The 12,356-nt window shown below is 51.4% G+C and overlaps 1 protein-coding gene across 6 annotated transcripts in view; it reads right to left on the bottom strand.

Annotated features, from left to right (window-relative positions):
- Kifc3 (kinesin family member C3) overlaps nucleotides 1-12,356 on the bottom strand; it is a 96,946-nt gene that overhangs the window by 12,394 nt on the left and 72,196 nt on the right. For 3 of the 6 annotated variants that reach the window (XM_029480398.2, XM_021169741.3, XM_085843690.1), the window contains exons 4-5: nucleotides 10,327-10,465; nucleotides 7,676-7,857 (exon numbers count right to left, since the gene is read on the bottom strand). The exons of 1 other annotated variant lie outside the window; for it this stretch is intronic. In XM_029480398.2, the coding sequence (XP_029336258.1) occupies nucleotides 7,676-7,857; nucleotides 10,327-10,465 (321 nt within the window). Of the gene's footprint in view, nucleotides 1-7,675; nucleotides 7,858-9,844; nucleotides 9,957-10,326; nucleotides 10,466-12,356 lie in introns of those variants that run through there. 2 more of the 6 variants (XM_029480401.2, XM_029480399.2) reach the window with 2 other exon arrangements.

Below are 12,356 nucleotides of genomic sequence, written 5' to 3'. Positions count from 1 at the left end.
AGGAGGTGGGTATGGCCTGGGGACTTGGATGTGTCAAATCACAGATGAGACAAGACTCTTGGTAGCATGTAGCCTCACATGTCACTGTTCCCTAGGACTGGACAGAGTGTCTAGCTGGGCAGGCCAGCTTCTCTGGTCAAGTCAGGAGGAAGAGGGCCATGAGATCATTCTCCATCTCTGCTGCTGACTCAGGAGGCCAGTGCGGGTCAACTATTGGTGCCCCGAGCCTCCACTGAGAGACTGCAAGGCTGGTCAGGCTGCCAACACCTCCAGGGGACAAACAGGTGACTTAAAGCTAAGACAGAAAACTCACTCTGTCCCCACCTCAAGCATATTCCCTTCCTAGTGGAACTCCTGGCCATGGGCCCAGCAGGAAAGCAAAGGCCAAGGCTTTACTCTACCCATTACCACTGCACATATGGGGCTGAGAACCCAGTCTGAGTGAGTGAGTGAGTGAGTGAGTGAGTGAGTGAGTCTGTGTGTGTCTGCGCATGTACACATGTGCCCTTTGGCTGTAAGCAGAGTTGGGCAGCCATCAAGTAAGTTAGCCTGAAGTCCTACCACTGCATTGGGGAAGCAGCGAGGTCAATGGCATTATTGGTCAGCAAGACACTGGTGTCCTGGGGGCAAAGTTTCAAGTCTGAAGTGCCACCTCACAGCTGAGTCTCCCAGATTATGGCCTTTGGCCCTGACAAGCCCAGATTGGACTTGGTGTGTAGCATCCTTTTCCACAACTCTGCCCCGCCCTGTGCAGCCTGCTCCTCAGCGGTGGCTCCCTAGCATCTTATCAAGGAAGAACCTATGTGGGTAACAGGACTCCAGGCTGCAGAAGCACAGCTCGGTGGATTCTACACGATTTCCAGTTGGGCTGGCTTTTGGTGTATGGGTTTCTCTTGCATTTCAACCATCCTAAAATAAGATACTTCCGGAGGCAGAGGCAGGCAAATTTCTGAGTTTGAGGCCAGCCTGGTCTACAGAATGAGTTCCAGGACAGCCAGGACTACACAGAGAAACCCTGTCTTGAAAAAACCAAAACCAAAAACAAACAAAAAAAGATACTTCCTACCTCTCCACATCGCCTCACCACTCCCAAGACTGAAGTTCTGACCTTGGCTGTTTCCAGTGCTGGCGGATGCTGGGCTTTCAGCCCTGCTGTAGGGAACGTGGGCTGGCAATGCTCCTGGGGACCAGAACCCCTGGCCTGTCTACAACCTAGCTCCTTCTTGCATCACAATGGGAACTCAGGTGCTGTGGGCTCTGCTGAGACCAACAAGGGGACACAGGACATGGGATGTGATGGGAAGACTTGTTGGCAAGCAGGGAGGGACCACAATAGACCATCTTCATCTGAGATATCAGAGCCTGCCAGCTCCTCTCAGGAAACAGAGAAGGGGAACCTAACTGCTGGTCTGAAAGGACACCCTGTGTCGAGGGTAGCCATTTCCCCCATCAGGCACAACCCACTAACTCTTCATGGCTCCTGAGGACCAGCTGCACCTGGGCTAGGGCAGGTAGAGCCTGCAGTCAGAAGGCCCCTGCCTGCACTCGGAGTGCCGGAGGGCAGAATGATCCTGTTGAGTCTGGGAAAGCTGGCAAGTGTCCGAAACAAATGGAATGCCCAGATGGAAGACAGGCACAGGAAAAGCAGAGAGCAAGGTACCACACCCTGTGCCCCCACCCCCAACACACACACACACACACACACACACACACACACACACACACACACACATACACCTGACCTGAGGCTGTGAGCCCAGGAGGGGAGAGCTACAGAGCAGCACAAGGCCAAGCACATGGTAGATGCTTCGTGTTCAACAGCAGAGGGCAGTGTGTATAATTCCCGAGTCAGAGAACTGGGAGTCTAGCAAAGCGGAAGGGGACAGACATCCTTGTGGCCTTGGGCAACATCCCTCTCCCACCTGAGGTTATCGGCTATTGAAGAGGTTCTCAACCTATGCGTAGCAACTCCTTTGACAAACCTCCGTCTCCAAAAACATTTACATTACGATTCAGAAGAGCAGCAAAATCACAGTTATGGAGCAGCAATGAAAGTATTTTTTTGTGGTTGAGGGGCTGGCTCATCACGACATCAGGAACTTGTATTATAGGGTCGGTCACAGCATTAGGAAGGTTCAGAACCACTGAAGTTGGAGAAACTAAGGCAGGAGGCAGAGTGCCTGGGGCCTGTCTGTCTATTAACTTGATACAAGCCTACATTTACCTTGGCAGAAGCAGCTGGGGAGAGGTGGCGCGGCCGCCCAGGTCTGCATTTTCTCAGCTGTCTGCTCCCAACCCAGTGATTACCTCTCTACCTCCCACCATGCCTGGGTAGCATGGTCAGCAGCTATCTCAGGCAAAAAAAAAAAAAAAAAAGGGGGGCGGGGAGACACGCTTTGCCGAGGGTACTAACTATAGAGCCTGGCTGAATTGTCCTTTCACCTGGAGCCCCTGGGGGATCAAGGCAGTAAACCCCGCCACACACACAACCCACCCGACCCATTCTGCTGGCCGGCCTGGTTGGCACAGCCGTATCCAGTGCCAAGTCATCCCCTCAGTCCTCCACCCCGAGGGGCAGGGTAGCATTTGAGAACACAGTATGGCAAGTCCAACTAGACCTCAGCTCACAAGAGCAGCCATGGAGGAGCACCTTCACCTCTTCCTGCCTTTCCGCTCCCCAGCCACACTCCAGGGCAACCACACCAAGCCCTGGGAGACTAAATATGGGAATCTATGCAGCGTGTTCGCCCAAGCCCAGCACACGGTGTGTTGGACTATAAACAGTTTGTAGTAAAATCTGGCATCTGAAATGCTCAGGACCAGAAATTCTCTCTAGCTCAGAATCTTTTTTTATGTACAGACGATGAGACATCTTGGGCATGGAGCCCGGGTCTAGGCAGCTAGCTGACCTGTGTGTCATATGTACCTTATACACGTAACCGGAGGTCATTTTTACAGTATTTTTAAGTAACATTTTGGGACATGAAATAACCTTTGTTTGGGCTTAGTTGTCAAGAGCTGTAGCATGGTGTTGATACATGGTTTTTGAACATTTGAAACATTTGGGATCTGGGGATCAGGGATGCTAGCGTAGGAGATCTGTGGTGACCCTAGGCGCTGCACTCCTAGTGCCGTGCACTAGGCTGGTTCTTGGTAAATGTGTGTGATGAGTGACACCACAGTGTGTGTGTGTGTGGGGGGGGGGTTGTTGGCCAGAGGGAAGACCTGGGCCGAGGTGGGCTGACACATGCACACTCAACTAGAGACTAGAACTACTACAGGACCTCATGCAAAAGTGGCCATGTGGGAATGTCAGCCCAGAGGAGTCACATCTTCCAATGTTAGAAACAAAAGTGCAGCCCAGGGCCAGGGTGTGGCTAACTAAGCACAAGGCTGTAGGTTCAATCCCCAGCAATGGAAGGGTGGGTAGACAGATTTTCATGCAAACAGGTTTAAAGCTGGCAACTAACTTGATTTTAAAATCAGGCCAGTAAGAACTATTAACTTTAGCAGAGTGGCAGGATATGAAATCAGCACAAATGTCAGTTGTGTTGCTATAACAACAGACAATCCAAAGGAGAAAAATAAAATCATTCCACTTGCGGTAGCCTCAAGAGAAGAAAACCAGGATAAATTTAAGCAGGAGGAGCTGGGGAGATGGCTCGTGGGTAAAGTGCCTGCTGCTCAAGCTGTGGACCTTAGGGCAGGTCCCCATCATCCATGTACAAAGCTGGGCATGGCTGGAGCCAGAGAGATGGCTCAGTGGTTAGTTAAGTGGCCGGGTTGGCACCTCACAACCATCTGTAGTAACCGCAGGCCTCAAAGGGCACTGCATGGATGTGGTGCACAGACAGACAGACAGACATGCAAGCAGAGTATTCATACACATAAAGAATAGAAAGGTTAATATGTATTAACCTGCACATAGCGCTGGAGGACTGAGACAGGAAGTACATTCCAGGGCCTTCCTAGACACTCAGTCTGCCCAGTCTGGCCAAAATGGTGAGCTCTGGGAACAGACTTTATCTCAAAAACTAAGGTGGGAAGATACTTGGTGTCACCTCCGGCCTCTACCCGTGCACACACAGGTATGTGTGTGTGTGTGTCTGCAAACACACGGGAATGTGCATGTGCAGACACACACCAAGACGATCCAGAATGAAGACTACAAATGTAGCTGAAGGAGATTGAAGACAGCAGCAGAAAAGGAAAGGCATCATGGGTCACGGGTCGCAATAAATCGGGTTTCGACAGAACTCAGAGCAATCTAGAGAGGCAAGACAGTTCCTACCAAAACCTAACAGCATTTCCTGAAGGCATTAAAAAAAATCCACGCTAAAACTCGTGCAAAGTTAAAGGATGGCAAACAAGAAAAATGAAGGTGGAAGTCTGTACCTTGACTTCAGTACCACAGCAATCTGAGCAGTGTGGCGCAGGCAGGAAGGCAGACGTGAGGATAACAGGGAGGACTAGGGAGTCCAGAGTAGACCTCACAGATATGATCTGATGATTTTTTTTTTTTTTGATCTGATGATTTTTGACAAGTATGCAAAGACAGTGCAACAGCAAAGAATAATAATATTGACAACTGGAGACAGTGTACTGGGTCGTCTCCGCATGTCAAATAATGAAGCCGGGCCCTTACCCAGATACCATAGAGTAATATACAGAAAAAAAAAAAACAGAGAATGGACCAAAGACCCAAACACAAGAAATCAAATGATAAGACTCTTAGAAGGATAGAGAGAAAAACTTCATGACACTGAATTTGGCAGTGGAATTTTTGATATGACCCCTAAAGCACAGGTTTTTTTAAAAAAAAAGTTAAGTGGTCTTTACAAAAATTAACTTTTGAATTTCTACAACTTGACAAAAATCACAGGTATATGGGCTGGAGACGTGATGTAGAAGCTAAAAGCACTGGCTGCTCTCTCAAAAGATCCGGGTCTGATTCCTAGCAACGCACACTGTGGCAAACATCTGTGTGTAACTCCAGTTCCGAGGGATCTGATGCCCTCTTCTGGCTCCTGTAGGTACCACATGCAGTGGCAGTCAGACACATACATGTGCAGGCAAAACTATGCATACATAGTGGTGGCGGTGGTGGCGCATGCCTTTAATCCCAGCACTTGGGAGGCAGAGGCAGGTGGATTTCTGAGTTCGAGGCCAGTCTGGTCTACAAAGTGAGTTCCAGGACAGCCAGGGCTACACAGAGAAACCCTGTCTCGAAAAACAAAAAACAGCTGGGCATGGTGGCACACGCCTTTAATCCCAGCACTCGGGAGGCAGAGGCAGGCGGATTTCTGAGTTCAAGGCCAACCTGGTCTACACAGTGGTGGATCCTCAAAAAATTATAAATCGAGTTAGGCATGGAGGTGCCCACCCCTATCGTCCCAGCCCCTAAGAAACCAGAGACAGGACTGTTGCCTGTGAGTTCAAGGTCACATAGGAAGCCTCTAAGAAAAAAGGAAAAATATAATGATAACAAATAGTCAGGTATGTAGCCTACATCTGTAATACCAGCACACAGGAGGCAGCAGGAGGGTCACCCCGAGTTCAACAGCAGCTTGAGCTAATACAGTAAGGCATAGTAGCATACACCTTTAATCCCAGCACTTGGAAGGCAGAGAGAGGTAGATCTCTATGAGTCTGAAAGTTTGAGGCTAGCCTGGTCTACCCAGGGAGTTCCAGGACAAACAGAGCCACACAGTGAGACCCCTGTCTTTTAAAAAATGGAGGGGGAAGAGGCAGAGGCAGGTGGATTTCTGAGTTCGAGGCCAACCTGGTCTACAGAGTGAGTTCCAGGATAGCCAGGGCTACACAGAGAAACCCTGTCTTGAAAACACCAATAAATAAATAAATAAAAGCCGGGCGTGGTGGCGCACGCCTTTAATCCCAGCACTCGGGAGGCAGAGGCAGGCGGATTTCTGAGTTCGAGGCCAGCCTGGTCTACAAAGTGAGTGCCAGGACAACCTGGGCTACACAGAGAAACCCTGTCTCGAAAAACCAAAATAAATAAATAAATAAATAAATAAATAAATAAATAAATAAATAAAAATAAATAAATAAATGGATAAATAAATGGATAAATAAATAAATTGGAAAAAATGGAGGGGGGGGGTAAGCAAGGAAAAGAAGCCACATCTCAAGGATAAATAAAGAAGAGATAACGAAACCCTACACCATTCAGTAATTCCAACCCTGGGCATATGCACCACAGAACTGTAAGCAGGAACTGGAAGGACAGCTGTGCACAGGTGTTGGTAGCAGTGTCACTCACCATGCCCAGAAGGTGGCCACTACCTACTGTGGAGCTCATGGAAACAACAAAATAGCCAGCACCAGTTAGTGAGTTCCAGGGCACACTAGGCTAGATTGGGAGCTTATCTCAGAAAAACTAACAGCAGGGCTGGAGAGATGGTTCAAGCAGTTAAGAGCACTAACTGCTCTTCCAGAGGTCCTGAGTTCAATCCCCAGCAACCACACGGTGGCTCACAACCATCTGTAATGGGCATCTGATGCCCTCTTCTGGTGTGTCTGAAGACAGCGACAGTGTCCTCACATACATGAAATAATAAACTTAAAAAGGAAAAACCAACAGCCAACAACACGAAACAACTTCAAAACCCACTGTGAGGCTCAGGAATTCAAGGGGCCACAGGAACAGCCCCCACAGGACAGCACACTTTATAGTTCATAACCAACTTCTTGTCCACTCTTGCAAGCCACACTCATCGGCCTGGCTGGAATTCAGAAAGGGGTTCACAGGACAGACAACTCTCCCTACAGCCTCACAGCCAAGACCACCTCAGACAGATATATTTCCAGGGTTCCAGAGTCACATCTGCCCCTACAATGTGCTAGCACATCTGGATTCTGTTGTCTTATCCGTTTGCAGATGGGAAATGAGGTGCAGACTAGTAGTTACCTGGCCCAGGACTAGTAAACGCTGCCAGAGTCAGGGTTTACTCACAGCTCCAGTCCCAGGAGGCTGGCCATTGTCTCCACAGGGTTGGACCCTACAGAGCACAGCTACAGATACCATCCCTTAAGAACATTGTAATAAACACATAACAAAAAGCCCACCAATAAAACCTGAGCAGAGGCTAGATACAGTTTTGAATTCTCAAGTCGTCTGAGGCCTGAGGGTGGGTTAAGGCCCGCCTTAAAGGTGATGAGAGGAGTGGAGCTAGGGACACCAGAAAGTCTGAGCAGTTCACTTTCGACACCCCCCCCGCCCTTTTTAAAAATTATTTTATGTAAGTATACTGTAGCTGTCTTCAGACACACCAGAAGAGGGAATCAGATCTCGTTACGGATGGTTGTGAGCCACCGTGTGGTTGCTGAGATTTGAACTCAGGGCCTTTTGGAAGAGCAGTCGGATGCTCTTACCCGCTGAGCCATCTCACCAGCCCTCAACTTCCCCCTCTTAACAAGCAAGTAGATTCCATCAGTTACAGAGGAAAATGTTTTGGCTGGGAAGACGCTCAGGTGCTAGAGACACTTGCTGCAGTAAGATACCAGGTTTGAACCTCCTCACCGTACAGCACCTCCCCGAACCAGAAGACCGTCACCATATGGCTTCTGGTGGGGTCTAGGTGCCCTGACAATGTCCTCTGACCTGTTCCCCAGAGGGCAGTGAGTGGCCTCTGCTCATCCCTGCCTCCCCAGGTACCTGGTTCTGCAGCTGGGTGGTTGTGGCTTGCCGGTCACTGTCGTGGAGGGCCAGCCTCTCCCGAAGGACTACCAGCTCCTCCTGAAGCTGGGACATGGCCTCCACGGTCCTATGTACCACGGGGTCTGGGCCTGGTGCCCCGGACAGGCTTGAGCACCTCCCGATGCCAAAGAGCCGCCCACCTACAAGCAAAGTAGTGGCTGATCAGCAGGAGAGTGGAGGTCTGCCTGGAGGAGGGAGGCGGCCATCACAACAGGGCGCACCATCAGGGCAGGAAGAGGATGCAAGCAGGTGGGGCTGAAGGATACAGCAAAATGGGTTTGCAGGGGACCTCCAGGTTGGCCTCTGGGGAAGTCACTTTAGCTATAGCTTCTAGGGGACAGAACTGCCTAAACTAAGACTGAGGAAAACAACTTTTCCTGAATCCCCTCAAAGCCGTGAATTCCAGCCAGGGCTAGTGCATCTCTCAGTGGCCAGCCCTCAGGCAATTTCCACTTGGAAAGAAAGGTGGCTCACTCAGAAATGGCTCTCCATGCTAATTCCTGATCTCTCAAAAGCACAGCAGAGAGGAACAGACTTTGTCAGCTCCTTGGTATGAAGTGGTCACCTGTACACGTGGAGGAGGGCTAGGGGGAGTGTCTGTGAGCAACACATTGGGGCACAGACAGGCCAGCACGTGGGACAGACCAGGGGCTAGGCACATTTTCAGGTTGATGCCTGTACAGGGGTCTGGGGGGGGGGGGGGACTGGGATGCGGAGGGGGGGGAGGAGTGGAGTGTCACACAGGCACCAGAGAGGCCCAACTCCTCCTCCCCCAACACTTTCTACTGTTCTGTCATCAGGATGGGAGACAGGACAAGCATCAGGGGCTGTGTGTGGTGCCTGTTCCAAAGCTCTGTGCAAGGAGGAACCAGCAGCAGTCCAGGGGGGACAAGAAAAGGATTTGCCTTCTCCTCTCAGCATCCCAAGCCGGGGTCCTGCAAAGAGTGTGGGCATTCGGAGGGAGGCCCAGTGCTAGCCGGGGAGCCTTCTATTTCAATGCAGCCTTAGCTTCTGGCTTTCTCAAAGATGAGGGGCCACCCACCACCAATGGCAAGCCTTGACCACAGTTCTGCAAAGCCCCAGAGTGGCACAGGGAAATGGGAGGCAGCAGCAGTAGCTGGGCTCCCATGGGTGGGGCTAGTGTCGTCCTCCCCCCCCTTCCCCCCCAGAGATCCGGAGCTAGACAACCCGTGCTAGGCAAGTGGCCCCAGCTATGTGGCTCTGCATGTGACACACAGCATGAAAGTCACATGGTACAGGCCCAGCCTCTGTGATCTATTCTAGAGGGAGTAAGGGCAGCCCCTGATGCTTCTAGGTCGGCACACGGGGCTGCCACGGATGACACGTGATCAGTATGGCCACAGACTGCAGTGGTGCGTGACAGAATGTGCTGGCTTGGCTGAGAGCTGGGCTTGCCTCTTGAATCACATTGAAGGGGGGACCCTGTAGGCTCTTCCTGTGTGAAACAGGGACGATGTACCTAACCCAAAAGCAGCCCTGGGAAAGTAGCTGGGATCCCACAGGTAGCACAGGTACGAGTGTCATCCATGACATGGCTCCTGTCCTGGGAGGCTCTGAGCCCCAGACCTCAGCATGGTACCCTGTGTAAGAGGGCCAGGAGTTGAGTGGAACCTGCAGTCATGGGTAGTGGAAGAAAGGGAGGACTGAGGATGGGAAGAAGGGAGGAGAGGTGAGGCCCAAGGGACCTTGCGCAGACCAAGCCCCTTGCTGAGGAAGCAACCACCTGACCTGACAGGCCAGTTTCCAGAGGCACGGCCCCCCACAGGGCCCATGGCTCAGGTGCTGTGTCAATCCTCACTGCTAAGAGAACCTAGCCTTCCTCCTCTGGACCTGCCCCACCTTGCTGGCCAGATGGCGGTCATTTTGAAAGCCTGACTGCCCACTGCTTACCCACGCCCTATGCCTGCCCTGAATCTAGGTGGACCAGGGCTTGTACGGAACAGGCACTGGTTCAGACTCAGAGGAGGGAGTGGCATCCTCCAACAGCCTCAGCAAATTCAGGCACACAGACTCTGAGAAAGCAGAAGCACCTCTTCCTAGTACTCCTGGCCTTGTCCTGAGGCTCCGTAAGGTGTTCTCTCCCTGTGTTCATTGGCCAGTACTTACTGCTGAAAACCCAGAAGACAGCAAAGGAGCCCGGAGAACCTTCTAAAACCAGCTAGCTCTAGGTGCCACAGCGGTCAGAGGATAATGGAACTGCAGGCTTGGGTTTCTCAGTCTGGAGGGAGGGGAAACAAAGCCCTGACCTCTGGGTCCTCTGACCAGAACACAGCCAGGCCTCTGCCGAAGGGACCCGGTGGCGTCTGGGAGGCTGCTCTTGCGCCCTGCTTTAGGTAGGTACTGGGAAAAGACAAAAAAAGAAGGGAAATCCAACCCAACCTCCAGTGGCCAAAGTCTCTTATCACTGGGTGTAGCCCTGGTGGCCCTGGGACAGACACAAGGTTGTCCGTGGATCTGGAAGAGGCTGGACAGTCTCAAGTTCATGTCAGGTGGCCAGTCTGGCTGAGCCACTTCCAGCTGTGGGACAGAGGTCTCCCTCCTGCACGAGCTCAGCCAGAGTGTGCCACAGTGGGGCTGACCTCTTTTACCTGTTTTTTCTACATTCATGGTACCACCAGCTTCTGGGGCCTCCCGGTCCCGCCTGGGGGCCGGCGCCTGCCTCTTCGGGAGCTTGTCTTCTTTCGTCCCCTGACTCTTGCTCTCGCACCCCTTGTCCCGCAGGGCCTGCTGATGACACAACCAGAATCCTCTCGTGAAGGGGACTGTGCTGAGGAGACACCCCTGCCCTGGGATGGCAAGCACGCTGGTCCCAGGACCCAGCGGTGTCTTCACCAAGGAGGTGTGGACAAAGAGCCCTGCCTGGGATCCAGGGAAGCCAGAGCAACATCTCACAGAAAGAGGACAGTAATTCACTCTTCAGTCCCACCATAGTCAGTTTCCATACCCGTTAAAAAAAAAAAAAAAAAAAAAAAAAAGGTTCTAAGTTCCCCACATAAAGTTTGTGCTATCCCTGCAGGCTCCGTGGGTCAGGAGTCATCAACACGTGAGCAGCCTGTTCACAACAAGCCTCAATGCAGCCCGTCCTGCCTACACACAACAGTCTTAGGGCAACACCCCTGCAGTGTCATCTGCTGTAACACCTTGGCAGACAGCTCCCCAGTGAGGATGGCACTCCCAGGACTAGGAGGGTACACACTGAGTCTATCTGACCAGGACAATGACCACACTGCCTCCTTTATGCTGTGTCCCACGGGGCTATTCAGGGGCAATGCAAGCCCATGTTCTGGTTAAGGAACTAAGGCAAAGGTGCCTGGGCTGGAACAGGTGAGTGGAGGGGTGGGAAGGGATGCTTCATTCGGAGACTCCCTGGGAGCTCACGGAGAAAGGCACCAAGCAAGGGTCCAGACAGTGTGGGGAAAGTGCGAACCCATTTCAGGGTGATAATACACAAGACACAGAGGAGAAACGAACCGGAGAGCCCACAGGCAGTGGGTCTGTGTGTGCTCGGTGTGGGGGTGTGCACACACAGAGACCCACTGACGTGGAAACAAGAGCACTTTACACTTGGGGAATGGAAATAAACTTCACAACAGGAGAGAAGGCTCTGGGCAGAAAGGGCCTTCTAGGTCACTCTGGACCCATCTGAGGCTCAACTTTTTCCACCTTAAAAGCACCGTTTTGTGGCATTATGTCCACAGAGCATCTGGGAAGATGCTTTTATGTCTCAAGTTAATCTCATTTTATTGTATTTACAGGGTCTCACACTGTAGCCCTGGCTGGCCTGGAACCTGCAGAGATCCATCTGCCTCTGCCTTCTCACTACTGGAATTATAGGTCTGTGCCAACATCCCAGGGTCAGGTACTACTATTTTTTTTTTAAATGCTCAGTACAAGGAGGGTGACACCCAGAGAGACAGCGTGTCACCTGCATGCTGTGTGGCTGTGGATGAATTCTGCACCCTCTCCGAAGCTGTTTCCCTCCCTTCTTAGTCTAGGACCACTAATCTCTGCCCTCTAGTGCCAGTGGGCAAGCCAAAGGCAACAGCAAGCAAGGCGTGCTTACAGTGCCACATAGATAGCTAGGGGAACCACATAGATAGCTAGGGGAGCCACATAGATAGCTAGGAGAACCACATAGATAGCTAGGGGAACCACATAGATAGCTAGGGGACCCACATAGATAGCTAGGGGACCCACATAGATAGCTAGGGGACCCACATAGATAGCTAGGGGAACCACATAGATAGCTAGGGGACCCACATAGATAGCTAGGGGAACCACATAGATAGCTAGGGGAGCCACATAGATAGCTAGGAGAACCACATAGATAGCTAGGGGAACCACATAGATAGCTAGGGGAACCACATAGATAGCTAGGGGAACCACATAGATAGCTAGGGGAGCCACATAGATAGCTAGGATCCCTTTATAGTTTCTCTGATCTACACTTGTTAACTTCGAGCATCAAAAGGCCGATCAAAAGAATCACAAGGGCTGGAGAGATGGCTCAGTGGCTAAGACTGCTCTTCTAGACGTTCTGAGTTCAATTCCCAGCAACCACAGGTGGCTCGTAACCATCTGCAATAGGATCCAATGCTGTGTGTCTGAAGGCAGTGAC

Source organism: Mus caroli, unplaced genomic scaffold (assembly GCF_978045245.1).
Source record: "Mus caroli unplaced genomic scaffold, Mus_caroli_1 scaffold_10, whole genome shotgun sequence".
In the NCBI taxonomy this organism is placed as follows: Eukaryota; Metazoa; Chordata; class Mammalia; order Rodentia; family Muridae; genus Mus; species Mus caroli.
This window is presented reverse-complemented; position numbering and strand designations above follow the sequence as displayed.